Here is a 25903-nt window from a genome sequence, read left to right as displayed (position 1 = left end):
GCTAGGTGGCTGGAGGGAAAGTGGGGCGTAGTGGTAAGAGCTGCCGAAGAAGAAGGCGATTAAGATGGCGGCGTGTGCCGCGCAGGGACTGTGCCCCCGCACCCAGCTCCTGTGAGGCTGCACCGGACTCCGCTCTCGGTCTCTTCTCGTCCTTCGTGTTCTCGCTCTTCGTTTAATCCGGGTTTCCTTCCCGTGGTCCGGCACTATGGGGGTGCAGGGCTTCCAGGAGTTCCTGGAGAAGCGCTGCCCGGGGGCGGTGGTGCCCGTCGACCTGCTGAAGTTAGCGCGGACGGTGGCCCGGCAGCAGCACCGTGCGGGCCTGTCCCCCGGGGGTTACCCGCCTCCTCCGCCCGCACAGGCTCCGTCCCCGGCGGCGCCGCCTCCTCCGCCGCCTCCCTGCCGGGTCCTGGTGGATGCGGACTCCGCTCTTCAGCGCCTCTATGGCGGCTACCAGACAGACTGGGTGTGCGGGGGCCAGTGGAACGCCATGCTGGGCTACCTGGCGGCGCTGTCTCAGGCCTGTCTGTACCAGGGCGGCCTGGAGCTGGTGGCCATGTTCAACGGCACGCTGGCCAAGGAGCGGCTGCCCGAGTGGGCCCGGCGGGCACAGGGCGAGCGGCAGACGGCGCAGCTCATTGTCAGCCACGTTGGAAACAAGGGCACCCCGCCCCCCCGGGCCTGGTTCCTGCCGCCCGCCTGCCTGGCACACTGCATCCGCCTGGCCATGATCCGCTTCAGAGTGAAGGTAACAGGACTGTGCCCACCAGGACCCCCATGTACGAGCCCTAATGCATGCCCTCCTCATGGGCCACACTAGGTGGCCAAGTGGCATCCTGGCCAGATCAGTTGGTATGACGACAGTTTTGCCCATTATGCCACACAAGAGCGGTGGCGACATCCTAAAAATCCTGACTGCTCACATGCCCAGTCCAAAGGTCGCGAGCCAATGGTTCCGTTTTTAAAGGGTAATCGATGGCTTAAATTTTTCTTCCCCCATAGTGGACATGAAAATGAGCAATTTTGTAATCGGATCTTTCATTGGACGGATCGTTAGTGAGATAGGAGATGGCAGGTGGTGATTTTTTTTTAAGTTCCATAATGGGAAGAGCTAGAGGAACTGACATTCCGCCAGTTCCCAGACCACAGTTTGAATGGATACATTTAAAAATTCCGTCTGGTTTCCGCTGGTAACAGATCTTAGAATCTCTGATCCCCTCTAGTGTTCTGGGCATGTGCAGCGCTTAAAAAAAAAAGAAAGAAAGAGACCCAATCAGCAGCTGGGGTGGCCGGCCTTTATGATTCGTTTCCCATTGATTTCAGTGTTAGAGAGGAAAAAAAATGAAGTGATATGGGATTTAAAAAAAAAAAAAAAATTCCTGATAACTTTTTATTCTGTTCAAAAAGTCACCATTTGTAGGAAACCTAAAAACTCATTGAGATAAAAGTATTTCCTCTTATGTTCCCCAAACTGATCCTTCAAAAAAAAAACAAACAAAAAAAAAACGACTCCCAAATAGAGCCTTAGAGAGAATGCTCCTTTATAAAAAATGTCAGGGTTTTTACAGGATTTTTTTTGTTTTTATAAAATATGGTCTGAATCAGTCAACAGATTTTTGCTACCTAATCTGAGAGCAGCATGATGTAGAGGCAGAGATCCTGATTCCAACGATGTGTCACTTGGTTTACTAGGTGCAGCAGTTGTGCTATCCTTGCTTTTTCTGCTGCAGAGCTGAGAATGCTGAGCTGTGTAATCCCGCCCACACCACTGATTGGCAGCTTTGTGTACCCTGTGCGTCGCCAGCTGCCAATCTGTGGTGGGGATGTGGCTGGACCAGGAGGCACCACACCTAGTCCTCGTAGTGATGATCTCTTGATGATAAAACACTGATTTTATTGAAACTGCAACACCCAGCCTATTAATTGACACATCCCTGGAATCAGAGTCCCTGCCATTACACTATGCTGCTCTCACATTACATAGAAATAAACTGCTGACAGGTTAATGAAATAAGTATTCCGTATCTCTTGAATATAAGTAAGTGACATGACCACTGCATCCAATTGAGAGCCACAGCACTAATGTGACGTAATGGCGAAATCATCACTTCTGGCACAGGTGGCTAGAACTGAGCATTAAGTGAAAAAAAGGAAAATCCCAAAAATGGAGAGCTTTTTCTTCTTAAGGACTTTTGGAATAATAATAAAAATAGGCAGTGTATATGTTATAAAGTGAATACGCATTACTTTCCCCTTGAGTCCCAGTACTGAAAGTGATGATGTATTGTCCATCATCCAGGTGGCTGCTGCAGCCATCACTAGCTTCAGTAACGTACATGCTGTAGCCACTTCTGAGTCCCATGATTGGCTACAGTGGTCATATGACTGATGCATAGGAAGTAAACACTAAGCCAACCTGAGCATGTCTGTCCCAGCGGCGTGCCATTGTGTAGCACGTCATCTGCCAACAACGACCTAACAGATGTATTACGGCTGCAAGACCTGGACCCCCGCACTTGTAGTGAGCAGCACTTGAACCACCAAAAGGGTCTCCGGCTATCTTATGTTGTATTAGCTTGAACTGTAAGGGGGGTCCTGCTCTGACAGCTGTCACAATGACTGAAGCCATTAGGGGAGATTTCTCCACTGCTGCTAGATGAATATGAAGCAAAATGAGAACTGTAATTTATGGGCCATCCTGCCTCCTTGATAAATCTCCTCCCGCCCAGTGTCCTGACATGAATGGGCAGTGTTGGTGCCCCTGATTATGTTGTGCCTGCTCCAGGAGCAAAAATAATGCACCATACAGATGTGAGCCACTCACAAATACTAAGCTTATCAAATGATAACCAGGTATGTTATATGGGTTACCTCATGAACAAGATATGTAATATATATGGCCTCAGGGATCCCAGCTGATAACGGGTCCTATAAAGGGAGCAGTGGTGTGTATGCTTGATCACGGTCTACGTACTGCTCCCAGAGACGTCAGTGGTGTAGTTATTGAGCATACCCACTTCTGTTCACGTAGAAGTGAGTGGCGCAGTTATCAAGCATGCCCACTACCGCTCTCATAGAAGTGAATGTTTGATCGTACTCACAACTGCTCCCATAGAAGTGAATGGTCGGTCATGCCCACTGCTGCTCCCGTAGAAGTGAATGGTCTGTCATGCTCACTGCTGCTCCCGTAGAAGTGAATGGTCGGTCATGCCCACTGCTGCTCCCGTAGAAGTGAATGGTCGGTCATGCCCACTGCTGCTCCCGTAGAAGTGAATGGTCGGTCATGCCCACTGCTGCTCCCGTAGAAGTGAATGGTCGGTCATGCCCACTGCTGCTCCCGTAGAAGTGAATGGTCGGTCATGCCCACTGCTGCTCCCGTAGAAGTGAATGGTCGGTCATGCCCACTGCTGCTCCCGTAGAAGTGAATGGTCGGTCATGCCCACTGCTGCTCCCGTAGAAGTGAATGGCCGGTCATGCCCACTGCTGCGCCCGTAGAAGTGAATGGTCGATCATGCCCACTGCTGCTCCCGTAGAAGTGAATGTTCGGTCATGCCCACTGCTGTGCCCGTAGAAGTGAATAAATAGAGCTTTTGTCCAGCATGCCCACTATTGCTCCCCTGTTGTCGTTGGTGGGGTCCTAAAGATTATACATTTATCACCAATCTTGTATATAACTCTTAAACTGATATTTTTACTTTTGGCAACTTATCACATTACAAGTGAGTTCCAAAATGGACGAGGCGCCATGGTTAGGGTGGGCGATATTAGGTCAATAGGATGCAGTAAACATACAAGTTTCTTCCAGATAAAGTACCATGTCCCGAAAACGTAGCCCCACAAACAATGAAGCGTGAAAAACATGAACCATGCTAGAAATAACCTATTCCAGGATGGCTCCAGCCACGATGGGTAATCATCTGGGGGCCGTCCGGCTGGGTAGTTTCTAGCATGTTGTCACTGTGCATTGTAATGTTGCCCCTTTGGCGTCACTGTACGCAGTTCTGCACTGTGTGGCACAGTTACGGTGTCCTGATGTGCCCCCCTCACCCTACCAATGCCACCTTGTTCTGTGTGGCACTTGCAGGTAATATGCAATAATGGTTTTGTATGAGAGTAGAAAATCCTGGAAATCGAGCAGATGGAGCAGAGCTGCTGTACCGGGTCCAGCCCCTGGACAAGAGTGGCGCTGTTTCTGTCAGAGCAGCCATGGTTTTTCTACTTCACTTAAAACCTTTTTAATTGTGTGACCAATTCTGGGCGACTTCTGACGAAACTGTGTGGTAATAACCAGCGGATGGACTTTAGTACGTGCCTGTGTAAACCTGCCTGATCTGTGACTGAATACACCTCTGACCTACGAGGCCACCAGTCCGGCCTGCTAGGTAACTGTGAAAGTGTTGTCACAGGGAAGTACATAAAACGGTTCAGTCCCATATCATAATAATAATTTTATTTCTATAGCGCCGACATATTCCGCAGCACTTTACATTTTAGAGGCGACTTGTACAGACGATAGACATTACAGTAATCACATAGGTCATAACAGATGCCAAGATGAATGAGTCCCATATAAATAAACCCTGAAAGAGTTAATTTGTGGGGTCCAACACTGTTAAGGTATACAGGTGTGATAGGTAGAGTTCCCCCATTTGGGACCCTCTCTGAGCTCAATGGGGATGGATCGATTTTGTTAACGGGCACTGAGTGACAGTATTTAGCTGGCGGCGGAGCCAAGGTGGCATTTAGAGGGCATTTATTTGTAGCAACACTTGATAAGGTGGCGAGCAGGCAGTGGTTAATTCCTGATCAGTACTGGACTACAAAACAGGAGAGCGGAGGGTCAGAAAAAATTGGCATAAACAGAATGCACGCTACGTGGGATACCAACAACCATCCTGGCGGCCGCAGCAGAAAGAGGCTAGAACACGTCATCCGAGAAATCCCGCATTATCTTACAGACCAGTGGATGCTAGCAGCAGCTCGTCGGCTCTAGCGACACTACAACTCTCAGCATGCTATGGCAGCCACAGGCTGAGGAGTCTGGAGTAGCGATTATTCTAGCAGCCCTATGCGGCCTCAGGAGGCGCGGCACTAATTATTTTAGCTTGGTCAACAGCTCACCTTGTATTAGGTTGGTTTTGCACTCTAGCAGCGGTGAGCTGTAAAATGTAATGTTTTGTTTTTTTTCAGTGCCAAGAGGAAGAAGGCTTCAATCCTACCTGGGTATGAAGTCCTATGAATACATAATGGGGAGTAGTCAGTGAAACTTTACTTTTACAGCTTTTATTAAAGAAAATCTGTCAGCAGGTTTCTGCTACTTAATCTGAGAGCAGCAGGACTAAGAGCAAGTGAGCCTGATTCCAGCTATGTGTCCCTTACTAGGCTGTGTTACAGTTTCAATACAGTCAGTGTGCTGTCAGCAGGAGATTCACTGCCGGACTAGGTCCCACATGTACAGCAGTCCCGCTATTCTGTGTAACCCCACCTCCACCAGTGATTGGCAGCTTCCTGCGTACACTGTCAGCTAGCTGCCAATCAGTGGTGTGGGTGGGGTTATACACAGAACAGTGTTCTGACCATGGCTACAACAGAGAAAACAGGAATTCTATCAAAACTACAGTAAACAGCCCAGTAAGCGACATCGCTGGAATCAGGGTCTCTGCCTCTATATCATGCAACACTCAGATTACATAGCAAAGACCTGCCGACGGATTCCTTTTACTACATATATACGTATAACCCACCCTGTTTGGCACTGCTGGGATCCTGGTTGATAAAAGGACAGAGATGGAAGTTTTTTTTATCTTTACATTAGATGGCTGACAGCTGTTCCTCCTGACACCCTCATTTGCATGCATGCTGGGTTTGGCTAAGTGTGCATGTACTCTTGATATACCGTGGACAGCAAGAAACCTCTGTCTCCTTTGACAACAGAAGGATCGGGCATGCTGAAATCCAACATGCCCAATCATGCTTAGGAAATGCCAACATTGGGTCAGGGGGGTGACAATGTTAAATTAACCTGCACTAAACTCCCATGACACGATTCTAGTAGGAGTATTTGTTTTTCTCTTAAATGTCCTAATTTTTTTTTCTTCCTTAATAAAGTTTTTTCTTTAAACTGCTAATAGTTTTGCTTGGGAAATTGTAATTATTTTTGTATTGAATATTTCTGTCTGTGTTTCGCATTCGCTATCTCCCTCTCCTTGCTTGCGGGTGTCGTCTCTGCAGTGTCCTCTGTCCTGTCATTCGGCTTTTCCTGCCCCCTTCTATCCATTGCTTTGGCTGCTGAATGTGATGTGACAAGAGCAATAATCACCCACACGGTGACCCTTCCTGCATTTCAGGTGTTTCAGAGTTTGGAGGATCATCACCTGGAAGTGGTATCCTTCTTTCGGGAGAACGGATTTCACGGCCTCATTGCCCATGACTCTGAATACGCCTTGTGTAACATCCCTTCTTACTACAGTTCTCACGCCCTGAAGCTCAGCTGGAATGGGAAGAATCTCACTACCAACCAGTTTCTAATGCAAGAGGTAGCCAAACAGCTGGGCCTCAAGATGAGCAACTTCCCCATCTTCGCTGCCCTTTTGGGTAAGGCGGCAACCAAAGAGCCCAAATCCTGCAGATATAAAGGGCACAGTCATACGGCTGCATTTAATGTCCATGTTCGGTTTTGTGCACCATACGGTTTCCTCTATATCAGGGGGCAGCAACCTGCAGGGAGATGTAGTGTCACTACAGGTGGAGTGCTGCCCCCTGCTGCATATAGTGGTAACGCCCGTCATTGCAGAGAAATACACTCCATATAGAGCTGTCATTCCTGCAAAAAAGCTTGAGTCTTGTACATTTCTGGTGAGAAAAGGAAGCAAAGTGTAGCTGTGTGCATGCGACCATATAACAATCCAGATTAAAGGAAGTCTGGCAGCAGAACCAAGCACAGATTCTCCGTGTACTTGCATCTCCCAACCTACTTGTTTTCTATCTATCTCTGCCCCCCTCTGGATTGACAGCTCTGGCTTTATAAAGATCCAGGGCAGTGATGGACAAAAAACAAGTAGGTGAGACGATGTGCCTGTGCTTGGTTTGAACATTCGTTTTGAGCTGAAAAACACCCTTTGAATGACTGCTCAACCCAGTCACGGACACTGCGCGCCCTTGTACAAACAGTTCAGTGCACCTACTTGTTTTCCCTCAACCTTTGCCCTTCTCCGGCTCTATAAAGCCAGAGCTGTCAATCAAAATAGAAGAGGGCGTAGATGGAGGAATAACAAGTAGGTGGAAAGGTGCAACCTGGCCATGTCAAGAGTGCGCAGAGCGCCTCTGCTTAGTTTGTGCAGACTTCCTTTAAGATGAGAACGATATTTTTATTGTTCCAATGCATCCAAAACCAAATATTGGTGATTAGCAAGAAAAAACCTGTTGTCTAGGGTCTAAGGCTCCTAATCAGACCTGTGTGTTTCCATAGTAACAGACTTCAAACAAACCCTGTGTAGTCAGATGCATCGATCACCTGTTTTTTGTTTTTTTTCCACTTCCCACCAATTGGGCTGGTTAGCCAAAACTAAGGGGGTGCATGGCTATAAGGGTATATGCACACGTTGCGAATTTGTCCCTGTGCATCCGCAGCAGTTTTCCATGCGAGGTACAGTACCATGTTAGCTTATGGAAAACCAAATCCACTGTGCATATGCTTCGGAAAATTCAGCGCAGATATGCAGCTGTTTATTTTCCGCAGCACGTCAATTCTTTGTGCGGAATCCGCAGCGTTTTTACACCTCCATTATAGAAAACGCAGGGTAAATACGCAGGTCATTTTACCTGCGGATTTAGCAAAATCCTCGCGGAAAATCCACACTGGAATCCGCAACGTGTGCACACACACTAAGGCCTGTTTCACACTTCCGTTTTTTCAAATCCGTCAAAATCCGTTGGTTTCCGTAAAAAAACGGATCCGCCATTTTTTTGCAGGATCCATTTTTTTGTCCCATAGACTTCCATTAGTGGTTACCGCGGATCCGTCAAAAAAACGGATCCGTTTGCATCAGTTTCCGTCAAAAAAACGGAAACGGATCCGTTTGGCGGACACAGAAACGGAAGTGTGAAACAGGCCTAAGGGGTCTTTAAGGGTTTGCAGTTGCACCGTAGATCCAAAGCAATTTTCTTATAAAGACTTATCAAAATTGATAGCTCCTTAATGATATGCAAAGTTAATTTAAATTTTTTTTTGTTTAGGTGAAACGATAAAAAATGGTGAATGTGTACACAACCTTTAAAAACACATGCCACTCTTGTACGTTTTGGCATATGATTTGTGCGTTTTGACCACCTATTTCCACTCTCGGAACACGATAGAGCCTCTTGGTGGGATCTGCTTCATGCAGATTTACCATTAATATATGAGAAGGAAATACTCTTCTGTTATGGAAAGTCAAGAGGGAAGCGGGGATCCTATTAAACCTGAAAGGAACACAATCCCATAATAAACATTCAGGGTGCAGATTTAAAGGCTTTTATCCTGCAAACATCAGGATAGATGAAAACAAAGCAATTTGTAAAATAACAGTAATTTTAGAAAATGTCTGTTACCAGATTGTGGTGCCCTGTGCTTTGGTTATGGGGTGTTGTTTTAGTGTTGATAGGTTAGGGTCTTAGTTTTAAGTACTTTTCTATGTAAATGGAGCAGCAATGCACACGTAACCACTTTCACGACATGCACAGCGACTTCGGCCATAATACAGGTGACAAAACGAAAAGGCAAAGTGAATCAGGACCACTGTGCCCTCCAGGTGCCTGGTCAGACCAATAAATCTCACACAAATTGAGTGCTTTATCGCCCCAAAAGGAATGGGTGCTCAGGCCAGAAAAAAAGCATACAATGTCCAGCTGTGTAGAAAAGGAATGGCACTCACCGTTCTTAAAAATCCAAACTTTATTGCGACATGAAAGTCTTCAGTAGGGGAGCAATGTGAACAAAGAACGGACCGTGGCTCCCCTGTCGAAGACTTTCATGTCGCAATAAAGTTTGGATTTTTAAGAATGGTGAGTGCCATTCCTTTTCTACACAGCTGGACTTAATACAAGTGATGTGGCCAGAGATCCCTGGTGGGCTGCGTTATGCTGCAATGTAACAGCAGCACAGAGGAATAGTAGGCGTCTGCTGATGTTGAAAAGTCCTTCCAAACAATTGTCAAGTATACGATTCACATCGTCCGGGCCCTGACACCTGCTCCTCACTGTCTTAATAGGAATTTGCACAGATTGTAAGTAAGTGCACACAAAATTCAATGGCTGTTAGCCACAGGCTAGGTGATAACATGTATGATCGCTCAGAGTCCGATTGCTGGGACCCCCAATAATCCTGAGAATAGGAGTCCCAAAGTCTCTTATATGAATGCAGGACTACTACTCCATTCACTTCTATAGAACGGTCGTCTGTAAGTCCCATAGAAGTGAACTGAGAAGTCACTGTTCACACTGAGATCTTTGCTTCTCAGTAGGGGAGATTAGTGCTCTAGTATCCAGTTCCGAGGGAGTCATACATTATCACCTATATCTTTTTGGCAGGTTAAAAAAAAACAAAACTGCAGGAGATGGGGTTTCTGATAGCGGAAACCCCCTTGAATGCATTGTTGGACGACAACCCCCTCCTCACTGCCCAGAATGAGGGTCTTCACGACAAGCATTTTCCAAAGAGTAATATGGCAAACGCACAGTATGGTATTCTAGCTACTTAGGATGACAATTTGGCCAAATTTAGAACTCTCTGACCATGAGACTCCGTCTTTGTCCACGCTTAGCGGAAATGTTGCTGATTTTCAGCAGATCCCAGTTGCAGGAATGTGGATGACTCCTTCACGTGGCACAAAAAAAAAAAACCTGCTGTGTGGGTTTGAAATAAATCCGCAGCGAGTCATTTATTTCTCAGTGTGGATTGACTCTTGGTAATGCACCGTTGTATGAGGGGGGGGGGGGATTCGCAGAATTTGCATCGAAATACGCAATTGCTTTATGTCCGTTCTGCGTAGATGATCCCGTATAGTCATGAGATGCCCTTGTGGCTGCCTTCTATATACTTGGTGCTCTGCATTATATTCTTACCTATTTTAGAGACTTCCATGTAGTATTAACACACATGCAATGCGGTCCCTGATAACCACATGTCTTGGCGTCTACTACTTGTGGCTCGGCTGTAGTGCCCCCTAACATTACATGTGATGAATATTAGATAATGCTGTCAGTACACGCTGTAAGTCTTCGGTTAATCCGCCCGTGTCTTTTTATCGATGTAGGTAATCATATTCTTCCCGATGAGGACTTGGCCGCATTTCATTGGAGTCTGCTGGGACCAGATCATCCTCTCGCTTCACTCAAGGTGATTTAGATGCTGCTTTCCATACTTTATACTAATTGGCAGCCTGTAGTTCCCCTTTTCCCAGTCAGGATCCCTTAAAGGGGTTTTACCAGGATATTAAATCCTTCCTATGTAAACGATTTTGGAAACATTAAAACTTTTTTCCAATCAAATTCATTTTTTTTTAAATATATGTCAGGCTCCCATATCTGTCCTGATCACTGGTCTTCCTATTTGCTTCTAACCACATTTATCACATTAGGGGGACACAGCAGCCGTGGCGGATCTCTCGGAAATTGATATTCCTGGTAGCGATACCATTCATCAGAGGAGTCTCTGAAGTGGCGGCAAATAACCCATTGCATAGGACCAGGCAAACCATGGTTGTCTCACAGCATGGGCCGAGCATGCTCAGTGTACAGTTTTGAGAAGCAGTATGACGCCACGATGAGCCAACTGAGGAAGGCAGACCGCATCGTTCTAAGCAGAGGTCTGACTGCTCTATAAATGGTTCAATTGGCACATCGCGGCGTCATGATCGCACACTGTGTGTGTGCTCTGCCCACGCCGTGAGACCACCACAGTCTGCCTGGACCCATGTACGGGGTTACGTGAGGTCTCTGCTAAACTACCAATACTATTTGAGCATGAATGGTCGCAGCAGACGAAGTCTGGGGGTGGTTGAAATAGGTTCGAAACAGAGGAAAGGAAGACCAGTTGTCAAGATATATAAAAAGTAGCCATTTTTGGAAATTATTTTGAAAAAAAAAATTTCTTTTGCATTATCTTTTACTTAGGAAGGATTTATTATCCTGGGAAAACCCCTTTAAGGCTAAGCCTTTATGGCAGTGGCCGCTAATTGCCAAGCCAGCATCTGGAAAGACCATATTAAAGGGAACCTGTCAGCAGGATTGTGCACAGTAACCTACACACAGTGTCAGGTCGGCGCCATTATAGTGATTACAATGATACCTGATGATGAAATCCGTGTTATGGTTGTTTTTTAATCCTTATTTTCAGTTTTGTGTTAATGATATGCCCGTGTCCTAATGTGGAGATAGGGTATGTGCTGCTCTGATTAGATATTCATAATGCAGACTGCTGACAGGTCACTGATCCCTAGCTTTTACAGGCAGGTGCCGGCCGTGGCCCCGCGCTGCAGCATAATCTCATGGTTACTGTGCACTTAATCCCTTTTACAGATTTACTTGAAGGAAAAAAAATGTGCGCAGTAGCAGGTCTCGGAGAGAGCCAACAGCTGCTATTGCACATGCGCAGGCGGTGCCATCTTGGTGGAGGACATTTTTTCCTTCTCCAGCAAGGTGCCGGCGCCTGCACAACAGCAGCTATCGGATCTCTATGCAAACTGATAGCTGCTACTGCGTAGGCACCCCGGGGCATCATTTTCAAAATGACTTTTTTTTTTCCTCAAGTAAATCTGCAAAAGGGATTAAGTGCACAGTAACCATGCGATTATGCTGCAGCGCAGGTGCCACGGCCAGCACCTGCATGCAGAAGCGTTTTTTTTAAATTCAGTATGTGATGGTATTCATTATGTAAACTAGGGGGCAGGTCAGTGAGGGATCAGTGACCTGTCAGCAGTCTGCATTATGAATAGCTAAGCAGAGCACCACATACCCCGACCCCGCCTTAGCACACGAGAATCTCACTAACAGAAAACTGAAAATAAAGATTAAGAAACAGCCACAAGACGGATTTCATCACCAGGTATCATTTTATTCAGTATAAAGTTGCCAACCTGACACTGTCTGTAGGTTACCGTGCACAATCCTGCTGACAAGCTCCCTTTAAGTCTGTGCTCCTTGTATGATCTAATGTGGTGCTACTTGCAGGTCCGCGCTCACCAGCTTGTCCTGCCACCTTGTGATGTGGTTATAAAAGCGGTCTCCGAGTATGTGGCAACTATTAAAGACGCCTCTAATCTCGACGCTGTGGGGAAGGAGATATTCAGGCATTCGCAGGTGAGTAGGAAATCAGATGGCAAATGATATCATGTCCTTTTATCAGAAATATTAGGAAATTCCATTTGCAAACATGAAGTTAACTCACCCACAATTTTCTAGCTGTGGAATTTATTGTGTCTGCTCAGTTGTAGCCGTATATTTTGCCCCTTTATTATAAGCACTTGTGTCGTATGATTCCCAGTGTGACCACCTGTCCAGTACATGTTCTGTGTAGCCTGAAGGTCAGTCTCAAACTGCTCCCCACCAGCTCCACCCTCCATGTTTCTGTAGATGTTTCCCACGCAGATGAGATGAAGTTATAATTTATGCTTTATATAAGACATACGGTACTTGCCAACTGTTACGGGATTGGATGTCTATGTGTGGCCACAAATCCTGCCCCAGCCCACCCAAGAATAGTTAAGTTTGGGTGGAGGATGCATAAACCCTGTCGCCTTTTAGGCCATAAATCCCAAGATAGTTGGCAAGTATGATGAGAGAGGAGTGATATAATAGGTCTGTTCATACAGTGGTAAGCTACGGTTATAAATCTCCACTGACTTACACAGATTGTTGTCTATTTTATGAGGATTATTTTATGTGTTGCAATCTCTCCTGATTGCAAGAGCGGAAAGCAAAAAAAATCACAAACAGGAGAGTCACCAGCCATAGCTGCATTTCATAGGATACACTGAGACTGATGTATACACCACATAAGACAAACTGAGATTACTGTATATACATCACGTAGCACACACTGACCCTGCTGTATATACATCACATATGATGCACTGGGACCACTGTACATACATAACATAGAAGAGATTGAGACTGATACACAGTTGTGGCCAAAAGTATTGACACCCCTGCTATACTGTCAGATAATACTCAGTTTCTTCCTGAAAATGATTGCAAACACAAATTCTTTGGTATTATTATCTTCATTTAATTTGTCTTACATTAAAAAACACAAAAAGAATTGTCCTAAAGCCAAATTGGATATAATTCCACACCAAACATAAAAAAGAGGGTGGACAAAAGTATTGGCACTGTTCGAAAAATCATGTGATGCTTCTCTAATTTGTGTAATTAACAGCACCTGTATCTTACCTGTGGCACCTAACAGGTGTTGCCAATAACTAAATCACACTTCCAGCCTGTTGACATGGATTAAAGTTGACTCGACCTCTGTCCTGTGTCCTTGTGTGTACCACATTGAGCATGGAGAAAAGAAAGAAGACCAAAGAACTGTCTGAGGACTTGAGAAACCAAATTGTGACGAAGCATGAGCAATGTCAAGGCTACAAGTCCATCTCCAAAGACCTGAATGTTCCTGTGTCTACCGTGCGCAGTGTCATCAAGAAGTTTAAAGCCCATGGCACTGTGGCTAACCTCCCTAGATGTGGCCGGAAAAGAAAAATTGACAAGAGATTTCAACGCAAGATTGTGCGGATGTTGGATAAAGAACCTCGACTAACATCCAAACAAGTTCAAGCTGTCCTGCAGTCCGAGGGTACAACAGTGTCAACCCGTACTATCCGTCAGCGTCTGAATGAAAAGGGACTGTATGGTAGGAGACCCAGGAAGACCCCACTTCTTACACCGAGACATAAAAAAGCCAGGCTGGAGTTTGCCAAAACTTACCTGAAAAAGCCTAAACGTTTTGGACGAATGTTCTCTGGTCAGATGAGACAAAAGTAGAGCTTTTTGGGCAAAGGCATCAACATAGAGTTTACAGGAGAAAAAAAGAGGCATTCAAAGAAAAGAACACGGTCCCTACAGTCAAACATGGCAGAGGTTCCCTGATGTTTTGGGGTTGCTTTGCTGCCTCTGGCACTGGACTGCTTGACCGTGTGCATGGCATTATGAAGTCTGAAGACTACCAACAAATTTTGCAGCATAATGTAGGGCCCAGTGTGAGAAAGCTGGGTCTCCCTCAGAGGTCATGGGTCTTCCAGCAGGACAATGACCCAAAACACACTTCAAACAGCACTAGAAAATGGTTTGAGAGAAAGGACTGGAGACTTCCAAGGTGGCCAGCAATGAGTCCAGACCTGAATCCCGTAGAACACCTGTGGAGAGATCTAAAAATGGCAGTTTGGAGAAGGCACCCTTCTAATATCAGGGACCTGGAGCAGTTTGCCAAAGAAGAATGGTCTAAAATTCCAGCAGAGCATTGTAAGAAACTCATTGATGGTTACCGGAAGAGGTTGGTCACAGTTATTTTGGCTAAAGGTTGTGCAACCAAGTATTAGGCTGAGGGTGCCAATACTTTTGTCTGGCCCATTTTTGGAGTTTTGTGTGAAATGATCAATTTTTTGCTTCATTCTCTTTTGTGTTTTTCATTTAAGACAAATTAAATGAAGATAATAATACCAAAGAATTTGTGTTTGCAATCATTTTCAGGAAGAAACTGAGTATTATCTGACAGAATTGCAGGGGTGTCAATACTTTTGGCCACAACTGTATACACATCGCAAGATATACTGCTGTATATACAAAATGTAGGATACTCTGAGACTGCTGTATATACATTACATAGGCTACACTGAGGCTGCATTACATATATAACATAGGATACAGTGACACTGCTATATATATATATATATATATATCACCTAGGATACACTGAGGCTGCAGTATATATATAACATTGGATACAGTGACACTACTATATATAAATCACATAGGATACACAGACTGCTGTATATACATCACGTAGGATACACTGAGACTGCAATATATACATCACGTAGTACTCAGATTGCTGTATATACATCACTTAAGACACACGGAGACTGCTTTATAGACATTACGTAAGACACACTGAGACTGCTGTATATACATCACATAATATGCACTGAGACTGCATTATATACATCACATAGGATATACTGAGACTTCTATATGCATGACATAAGATACACGGAGACTGCTGTATGTACAGTGGGGCAAAAAAGTATTTAGTCAGTCAGCAATAGTGCAAGTTCCACCACTTAAAAAGATGAGAGGCGTCTGTAATTTACATCATAGGTAGACCTCAGCTATGGGAGACAAACTGAGAAAAAAAAATCCAGAAAATCACTTTGTCTGTTTTTTTTCATTTTATTTGCATATTATGGTGGAAAATAAGTATTTGGTCAGAAACAAAATTTCATCTCAATACTTTGTGATATATCCTTTGTTGGCAATGACAGAGGTCAAACGTTTTCTGTAAGTCTTCACAAGGTTGCCACACACTGTTGTTGGTATGTTGGCCCATTCCTCCATGCAGATCTCCTCTAGAGCAGTGATGTTTTTGGCTTTTCGCTTGGCAACACGGACTTTCAACTCCCTCCAAAGGTTTTCTATAGGGTTGAGATCTGGAGACTGGCTAGGCCACTCCAGGACCTTGAAATGCTTCTTACGAAGCCACTCCTTCGTTGCCCTGGCGGTGTGCTTTGGATCATTGTCATGTTGAAAGACCCAGCCACGTTTCATCTGCAATGCCCTTGCTGATGGAAGGAGGTTTGCACTCAAAATCTCACGATACATGGCCCCATTCATTCTTTCATGTACCCGGATCAGTCGTCCTGGCCCCTTTGCAGAGAAACAGCCCCAAAGCATGATGTTTCCACCACCATGCTTTACAGTAGGTATGGTGTTTGATGGATGCAACTCAGTATTCTTTTTCCTTCAAACACGACAAGTTGTGTTTCTACCAAACAGTTCCAGTTTGGTTTCATCAGACCATAGGACATTCTCCCAAAACTCCTCTGGATCATCCAAATGCTCTCTAGCAAACTTCAGACGAGCCCGGACATGTACAGGCTTAAGTAGTGGGACACGTCTGGCACTGCAGGATCTGAGTCCATGGTGGCGTAGTGTGTTACTTATGGTAGGCCTTGTTACATTGGTCCCAGCTCTCTGCAGTTCATTCACTAGGTCCCCCCGCGTGGTTCTGGGATTTTTGCTCACCGTTCTTGTGATCATTCTGACCCCACGGGGTGGGATTTTGCGTGGAGCACCAGATCGAGGGAGATTATCAGTGGTCTTGTATGTCTTCCATTTTCTAATTATTGCTCCCACAGTTGATTTCTTCACTCCAAGCTGGTTGGCTATTGCAGATTCAGTCTTCCCAGCCTGGTGCAGGGCTACAATTTTGTTTCTGGTGTCCTTTGACAGCTCTTTGGTCTTCACCATAGTGGAGTTTGGAGTCAGACTGTTTGAGGGTGTGCACAGGTGTCTTTTTATACTGATAACAAGTTTAAACAGGTGCCATTACTACAGGTAATGAGTGGAGGAAAGAGGAGACTCTTAAAGAAGAAGTTACAGGTCTGTGAGAGCCAGAAATCTTGTTTGCTTGTTTCTGACCAAATACTTATTTTCCACCATAATATGCAAATAAAATGAAAAAAAAACAGACAATGTGATTTTCTGGATTTTTTTTTCTCAGTTTGTCTCCCATAGTTGAGGTCTACCTATGATGTAAATTACAGACGCCTCTCATCTTTTTAAGTGGTGGAACTTGCACTATTGCTGACTGACTAAATACTTTTTTGCCCCACTGTATATATTTACATCACATAAGATACACTGAGACTGCTGTATACATCACATGCGATATGATAGGATACAGTGGCAATTCTATATATACATCACATAGGATATTATTATTTATATAGCACCATTGATTCCATGGTGCTGTACATGAGAGGATACACTGAGATTGCTGTATATACATCACATAGGTTACGCTGAGACTGCTGTATGTGTATATATATCTGCATCACATAGGATACACTGAGACTGCTGTTAATAAATCACATAGGATTCTCTGAGACTGCTATATACATCAAATAAAATACCCTGAGACTGCTGTATATACACCATATAGGATACCCTGAGACTTCTATATATAAATCGCATAGGATACTCTGAAATGTGGTATATACATCAAGTAGGATACACTGTGACTGTTGTATATTCATAACATAGGATACACTGAGGCTGCTTTGTATATTATAAAAACTTAATTCCAGCTCACCCAGTTGCTCTATGCTCATCCACCTGGGGCTCAGACACCTGCCTCGCCCTGGCCTCACAACTAGGATAATAAAAAAATTTGGAGTCCAGCTCAACAGGACTGGATTTTCCTTTTTTTTTTTTTTTTTTTTTTTCAAAAGAAATCATAGTGCATAATTTTCATGGTCGACGTGACCCAGTCAATGCGTTTCAACTGCACTAAGCAGTCTTACTCATGACTAATGGTCAAATAACATGCAGTCATTTATATATTATTTTACAAGGTATAACACAGATGTTCTTAATTCACTTAACAATTAGGTGTTACATATTAGAAGCGATATAGCAAATAATAGAATGACATTACAAAACTGCAAATTATTGTTGTCCATGAATTTTCTTTTGTATGCACTATAATTTCTTTTGAAAAAGAAAAGTAAAATCCAGTCTTGTTGAGCCGGACTCCAATTTTTTTTTATTATCACTGCTTTATTTTTTTTTTTCTCGTTCGCCTTATTGGGGGACACAGAGACCATGGGTGTATGCTGCTGCCACTAGGAGGCTGACACTATGCAAAAAAAGGTTAGCTCCTCCTCCGCAGTGTACACCCCACCGACCGGCAGGGAATTTCCTCAGTTTAGCTTAGTGTCAGTAGGAGGTGGACACGGGTCCTTCATTGGACCCATATCTACCTCGATGTGCGTCGTTCCCTTTCAGGTCTTAGGCGGGATACAGTGTGAACGGTCACAACTGTACTCCCACAAGAGACTATGAGTACGGCGTGTACTGTCACCCCGTATCCTCATAGTTCTCCGGGCGGACCACGGGCTCAGCACAGGACGTGCCAGCGAAGACGGATGGTCCTTGCCCCCTGCCTCCCACCCACTCGCCCACCAGAGCCTGTCGGTTGGATGAGGCGCGAAGACTGAATGGACAGACAGCGTGGGATATGGAAGGTACCTTTATTGGACCAGAAGAAGACACCACCGCTCCCAGAGTCTCCATAAGGACGCCGGGTGGCGGCGCCAAAGTAGCGCCGCAGGTTATCAGCGGCCGGCGCTTCCCAGTCGCCGCATCCCTTATGGCCCCAGCTGCGGTGCGGGCTTTCTTCACCCCAACGCCGGTATTTTTGCGTAGGGTGGCGTCTGGGAGCAGGGCTAGGGCGGCATTCTTCTTAGGGGCGGGCGCGGCTGCGCCGCAGTTCTTCCGCGCCGCCCCGTGCTGACAGGCGGCCGCCATGTCTAATTTAGCCCCCGGCTTCAATTTGGGCCTTCGCGGCCACGCCCCGTCCGCTCTCATAGGCCGTTGCCTTTCTAAGCCCTCCCACCGCCTCTTCAGGCTTGTGGCTGGGAAGGGGGGGTGGGTTTTCCCTCTGGTGGAGGCGACTAGCTCCGCCCTTCTTCTTGCACAGAAACCGCGCTTTTACTTCCTCACGTCGGGCTGTCGCCATCTTTGCAGCCTGACAGCCGGAGACCAAAGCAGAGACCAGCGCTTCCTGTCGGTCCCTGGCCAGTTGCAGGAGCCTAATTCATCTCTTTCGGGGTCACCAGACCGTGAGTACTTCTGCATCTGCAGACTGACACCCTACTCTGCCTTTCTGTCCCCCAACCTTCCGGCAGTTCCGCAGGTTTTCATCTTCTCTTCCTTCACCATGTCTACTTCTAAGCCTGATCGTGGCCGTCCGCCAGTCCCCACGGGCACCCTAGTCCAGTTCTTCGCATGCTCCTCTTGCAATCGCAAACTTCCCTCAGGTCAGCCTACTCCCATCTGCCTGGATTGCAGCAATCCCGTTCAGCATGACCCCTTCCAGGAACCACCTATTGCGCCACAGGAAAGCGAACCACCCATTCCTGGCTGGGCCTCGTCTCTTTCACAATCTGTGGCCGACCTCACCAGGGTGTCTCAGTCCCTAGTGGCCGTTCTTGACAAGTTGCCCCTGGACACTTCTGCAGGGTCCAGCAGGTCACAAGACGCTCCATCTGAGCCAGCTAGCAGAAGCTGCAAAAGGCCCAGGCAGGATCTCCGGACGGAATCCTCTCCTGGCCCCTCATCTGCACCTAGTCCTTCCCAGCAGTTGCCCTCCCGTGCCTCCTCACCCGAGTGAGGTGTAGCGTTCTCGGATATGTCTTCTGAAGGGATTGTAAAGCTGGAATCTGGCCAGGACGCGGACATGAAGGTTACAGTACAGAACCTTATCGCGGCAATTAACCACACCTTCGAAATCTCTGACTCCCCTGCGAAATCCTCAGATCAGGAGGTTTCGTTCAGACGGGAGGAAACACCCTCCAGGGTATTTCCTTTTCATTCCGAGTTTGGAAAGATTTTTACAAGAGAAAGGGAAGATCCGACCAGACGCTTTCAAAGAGGAACGCGTCTCGGCGTACTGTACCCGTTTGCTAAAGAGCTCACGGATAACTCGTCTGCCTCTCCCTTCGACGGCGGTATGCCCAATCTTTGCTTCATCTTGGGCAGCAAAGGCCATAGCTACTTGGGCAGAGGATCTTCGTCAGGGCATCCTAGAGAAAGCACAACCAGATCGATTGGCCGATCTCGCCAATCAGATTTCCCATGCAGGGGATTATCTGCTTTCTGCTTCTTTGGATGCCGCATCCTGCACAGTTCAGGCGTCAAGCAACGTCGTGGCAATCCGACGTACAATTTGGCTCAAAGCCTGGCAGGCGGACTTGTCGTCTAAAAAGTCTCTTACAAATCTGCCTTTTCAGTGAGTATGCCTCTTTGGATCCCAATTGGACCAGATTATTAAGGACGCCACCGGAGACACGAGTTCCCTCCTCCCTCAGTCCAAGCCTCGCAGACCTCCACTAAGGCGTCAGTTTCGACCCTTTCGGGCTTTCCGCCGTTTCAATACGGCGGAGACATCCTCCAACCAACAAAGGCCGCAGGCACGCCAAGATAGGAAGAAAGTTTCATTCAGACCCACTCCCTCCTGGCGATCCCACTCTTCACAGGGCAGACCATCCAGATCCAGATCTGGACGGTCCACTTCAGCATGACTATCCTCTGACTCCCGAGGGTCCCTTCCAATTGGGAGGTCGACTCTTGTTCTTCAAGGAAGTCTGGCTGGCCTCAGTAGAGGACGCCTAGGTCAGGGAGGTCGTATCGTCAGGATACAAGATAGAGTTCGTCTCTCTTCCACGGGATCGTTTTTTCAAATCCCGTCCTCCAAAAGATCCAGCCTTGATCCCGGGGTTCTTTACGGCCATCGCCTCTCTCTCCTCAGTTCCGGGGTGATTGTGCCCGTTCCTGAATCAGAGCGGTTCACAGGGTTTTATTCAAACCTATTCGTGGTGCCGAAAAAAGACGGGGCGGTTCGACCCATCTTGGATCTCAAGCGGCTCAACAAGAGAGTCCGTCTTCGCCGCTTCCGGATGGAGTCGGTTCGTTCTGTAATCGCTTCCATGGAGGAGCAGGAATTCATGTGTTCAATAGACATCCAAGATGCCTATCTACATGTTCCCATATTCTCCGGACATCAGAAGTTCCTGCGTTTTGCGGTTCGCCAGGAACATTACCAGTTCGTTGCGCTGCCCTTCGGTCTCGCCACCGCTCCCAGAGTCTTCACGAAGATCATGGCTGCGCTGATGGCCTTGTTGAGGATCAGAGGTCTCGTTCTTTTTCCGTACCTCGACGATATTCTGATCAAAGCTCCCTCTTTTCACCAGGCGCGCCTAAGTTTGAAGATCGTCCTAGACACTCTTTCCAATTTCGGGTGGATCGTCAACAGGAAAAAGTCCTGTCTGGTTCAACGCCTTGTGTTTCTGGGCCTACTGTTCGACACTCGTCGGTCAAGGGTCTTTCTCACACGACAGAAGATTCTCTCCCTGCAGCAGGATGTACGATCGCTGCAGACCACACGATTCCCGTCCCTCCGAACAACCATGAGGGTCCTGGGAAAGATGGTGGCGGCGATAGAGGCAGTTCCCTTTGCCCAATTTCATGCCAGACCTCTCCAACACGCCATTCTGTCGAGGTGGAACAGGTCTGCTCTGTCCCTGGATCGCCCTGTTCGTCTTTCATGCCGGATCAAGCGGTCTTTCAACTGGTGGTTGACGTCACCTCTCATCCTCTTGGGGCGGTCTTTTCTTCCCGTTCACTGGCAGATTGTAACAACGGATGCCAGCCTCCTCGGATGGGGGGCAGTGTTCCGCAATCACACTGTTCAGGGTCGTTGGTCGACTCGGGAATCAGCCCTGCCGATCAACGTCCTAGAGATACGAGCGATTTATCTGGCTCTCGTCCACTGGGAGAGGCTCCTCGGGCCTGCCTATCCGAATTCAGACAGACAATGTCACAGCGGTGGCATATGTCAACCACAAAGGAGGGACACGGAGTGCCTCAGCCCGGGCAGAAGTGTCCAAGATCCTTCAGTGGGCAGAGATTTCGGTACCGACAATCTCCGCGGTACACATTCCCGGCGTGGAGAACTGGGCCGCCGATTTTCTCAGCCGCGAGGGTCTCGCGGCAGGAGAGTGGTCCCTACATCCGGAGGTGTTTCTTCAGCTTTGCCGTCGTTGGGGGACCCCGGATGTAGATCTGCTAGCCTCTCGCCTCAACAGGAAAGTCCCACAGTTTGTATCCAGGGCTCGAGATCCTCTCGCAGTGGGCGCCGACGCTCTGGCCATTCCTTGATCGCAGTTCGAGCTCCCCTACCTGTTCCCTCCCCTGCCCCTTCTTCCCAAGCTGTTGAAGAAGATCAAAGCAGAAGGAATTCCAGTCATTCTCATCGCCCCGAATTGGCCCAGAATTGGTCTTGGTTCGCGGACATTGTCAACCTTCTCGCGGACGCCCCCTGGAAGCTTCCAGACAGGGCAGATCTGCTGTCTCAAGGCCCGATTTGCCACCCCAATTCTCGGCCGCTCAATTTAACGGCGTGGCTGTTGAGACCGAGGTTTTGAAACGAGCAGGGTTCTCCGGTCGAGTAATTCATACCATGATCCGAGCCAGGAAGCCATCGTCTTCCAAGATTTACTACCGTACTTGGAAGGCCTATTTCACTTGGTGTGAGGCCAATAACATCGCACCCATGTGCTTTTCGCTCCCTTCCGTTCTGGCGTTTCTTCAGGCAGGGCTGGATGCGGGGCTTGCCCTCAGTTCCTTGAAGGGTCAAGTTTCCACGCTGTCCATTTTATTTCAGAAGACGTTGGCCTCCCGCCCTCAGGTCAAAACCTTTCTTCAGGGCGTGGCTCACACGGCTCCTCCGTACCGAGCGCCCGTGGATCCATGGGATCTTAATTTGGTTCTTGAGGTTCTGCAAGGTTCTCCTTTTGAACCTCTCAGGGATGTTTCCCTTTCTCTCCTTTTTTGGAAGGTAGCTTTTCTGGTGGCCATCACTTCCATCCGGCGCGTGTCGGAATTAGCGGCTCTTTCTTGCCGCTCTCCTTTCTTGGTACTTCACCAGGACAAGGTAGTTCTGCGGCCTCTGCCCTCTTTTCTTCCGAAGGTGGTGTCCTCCTTTCACCTCAATGAGGATATTGTTCTGCCGTCCTTCTGTCCGAGTCCTACTCACCCTTGGGAGCGGTCCCTGAACAAGCTGGATCTGGTCAGGGCGATGAGAATCTGTCTAGGACGACTTCCTTGCGGAAGACAGACTCTCTTTTCATCATTCCAGATGGGGCGCGGAAAGGTTACCCCTACTATTGCTCGCTGGATCAGATCGGCAATTTTGGAGGCCAACCGGGTTAAGCATCGAGTGGCCCCTCCGGGGATCAGAGCGCACTCTACCCGGGCAGTGGGTGCTTCCTGGGCGGTACGCCACAGAGCCTCCGCGCTGCAGCTTTGCAAAGCTGCAACCTGGTCATCGGTTCACACGTTTGTGAAATTCTACAAGGTCCACACCTACGCTTCGGCGGATGCCAGCCTAGGTAGGAGGATTCTGCAGGCAGCGGTGGTGAGTCCACTGGCCTGATGGAAGTTTGTTTCCCACCCCAGGGTCTGCTTTGGGACGTCCCATGGTCTCTGTGTCCCCCAATAAGGCGAACGAGAAAACAGGATTTTTGGGTTGCTTACCGTAAAATCTGTTTCTCGGAGCCTTCATTGGGGGACACAGCACCCTCCCATGTTCTACAACTCCTGTTCTTACTTTGGTTGATTGGTTACAGTTGAGTTGTTTGTTCTGTTCTCAATCTATTATGTTACTTCTCCTACTGCTTTCTCACTAACTGAGGAAATTCCCTGCCGGTCGGTGGGGTGTACACTGCGGATGAGGAGCTAACCTTTTTTTGCATAGTGTCAGCCTCCTAGTGTCAGCAGCATACACCCATGGTCTCTGTGTCCCCCAATGAAGGCTCCGAGAAACAGATTTTACGGTAAGCAACCCAAAAATCCTGTATTTTTTTATATCAACTAGATTTTTATTAATAAGAATTCAAAATACAGAATATACAGTAAATCTTCCACAAACAATAGATTTACAAATTGAACAACCCTATTCCCCCCCCTCTCATCCCCCCATGTAGACAGCATATATAACTCTTTTCTCCATAAGATTCCTCTTACACCGTAATTTACCATTAGTCATCCTCTTTACCCATATTGTCAATCAAATCATGCAAAACAGAAATGTTCCTATGTTCGGGTATTATTATCACTGCTTTATATACATCACATAGGACACACTGAGACTGCTGTATATACTTCACATAGGACACACTGAGACTACTGTATATTAGTGTAATGACAAAAAAAAATTTTTTATGAAACCATGTGCAATGGAGGAACTTTTATGGGTTATTTAAGAATAAGTATTGCTTTTTTTTTTTTTTTTTTAAAGTTACCCCTTTCATTCAAATGAAATAAGGCAAAAATTGTTTTTTCCCCCCAAAAAAGGACATGCAATTTTGCATTATTGAAACGATAATAGTAATAACTAAGCAACTTTTATTATTCGTTTTTTAACAAATACGGTATAAAACAGTTAATTATAAGTACAATATGTACAAAAGAAGTGTTTAAAAATTATTTTTTCCTATGAATTTTAGATTCAAAAATTCAATTTGTTTCGATTTCGCATGTAGTTCCTCCATCAGTTTTACAGCACGTTCAGCATTTTGGTTAGATCTGGGAATGTCAATTAATGACTCCTCGACCAACCAGTGCGCCTTCAAACACTTAATTGCCTTCTTCTTCTGCCTTCGCCGTTTCTCGCTGTTGAACAGAAAACTGAAGTTTCCAAGAATTTGGCAGTTCGTTGGCATCCGCGTGAGATTGGAGAGCTTTTCAACATATGGAATACTTGGATCCCTTTTATGTTGAGAATAGGAGGGCAGATTCCTCGTCCAGATAGACCTGTTTGCCTTTACACTGTTGCTGGAATTTCTAGAAGACATTTTCTGAATGACCTGTCCTGCACTTCTTGATCGTAAAACTTGAAGCTTTGCACTGAAAATGAAAAGATAATACTAAATTACAAAATATTTTAAAAGGAGATTTTTGTGTACTCACCGTAAAATCTCTTTCTCTTAGCCTCTAATTGGGGGACACAGAACCGTGGGTGTTATGCTGCTGTCCACTAGGAGGCGACACTATGCATAATCTGAAAAAGATTAACTTTGGCTCCTCCTCTGCAGTATACACCCCTGGACGGCGTCAGCCTTCTCCAGTTTTGTGCAAAAGCATTAGGAGGAATACACCAGAAACATAACCATGCCTGTAAAAAAAGGCTACTATAAACAGGCTCAAACAACTATATGAGAACCCAACCGTAACAACGGCCCGCAAGGGCAACAGGGTGGGAGCTGTGTCCCCCAATTAGAGGCTAAGAGAAAGAGATTTTACGGTGAGTACACAAAAATCTCCTTTACTCTGTCGCCTTATTGGGGGACACAGAACCGTGGGACGTCCCAAAGCAGTCCCTGGGTGGGAAGCAGTGGACGAATATTGTGCTGACAGTCCTCTAGACTTGGGGTACTGCCGCCTGCAGGACCCGTCTACCCAGGCTCGCATCCGCTGAGGACTGGGTATGCACTCTGTAGTGTTTTGTAAATGTGTGCAGGCTAGTCCAAGTGGCTGCCTTACACACTTGATGTGCTGAGGCTTGATGCCGAATGGCCCAAGAGGCCCCTACCGCCCGCGTAGAGTGTGCCGTGATACCGGCCGGAAGGGGAGAATTGTTGAGGCGGTAAGCCTCTTGAATGGTGGACTTGATCCACCTAGCAAGGGTGGCTTTGGAAGCCGGTAGGCCCTTGCGAACGCCTTCTGGAAGAAGGAAAAGTGAATCAGACTTCCGGAAGGGTGCAGTCCTAGACACGTAAATACGCAATGCCCTGACAAGGTCAAGCGTATGCAGAGCCTTCTCTACCCTATGAACGGGAGCCGGGCAAAGAGACGGTAGTGATATTTCCTCATTGAGGTGGAAGCTGGACACGACCTTCGGAAGGAAGGATGGTACTGTACGGAGAACCACCTTGTCCTGATGAAAAACCAGGAAGGGTTGTCTGCAGGAAAGAGCTGAAAGTTCAGACACCCTGCGTAGCGAGGTGATTGCCACCAGGAAAACCACTTTCTGTGATAGAAAGCGGAGTGAGACCACCCTAAGGGGTTCAAAAGGAGGTGACTGTAGTGCAGT

At 46.8% G+C, this 25903-nt stretch overlaps 1 protein-coding gene across 2 annotated transcripts in view; it reads left to right on the top strand.

The window, feature by feature from the left end:
• Positions 1–25903, top strand: part of FAM120C (family with sequence similarity 120 member C) — a 47644-nt gene continuing 21741 nt past the window's right edge. For both annotated transcript variants that reach the window (XM_073540965.1, XM_073540964.1), the window contains exons 1-4: positions 1–745; positions 6345–6591; positions 10290–10372; positions 12205–12333. In XM_073540965.1, the coding sequence (XP_073397066.1) occupies positions 206–745; positions 6345–6591; positions 10290–10372; positions 12205–12333 (999 nt within the window). In that variant the 5' untranslated portion in view covers positions 1–205. The remainder of the gene's footprint in view (positions 746–6344; positions 6592–10289; positions 10373–12204; positions 12334–25903) is intronic.

This window comes from Dendrobates tinctorius, unplaced genomic scaffold (genome assembly GCF_039654945.1).
Source record: "Dendrobates tinctorius isolate UK_male_01 unplaced genomic scaffold, ASM3965494v1 ptg000120l, whole genome shotgun sequence".
In the NCBI taxonomy this organism is placed as follows: Eukaryota; Metazoa; Chordata; class Amphibia; order Anura; family Dendrobatidae; genus Dendrobates; species Dendrobates tinctorius.
The sequence above is the reverse complement of the archived record's forward strand: the minus strand, read 5'-3'. Positions and strand labels throughout refer to the sequence as shown.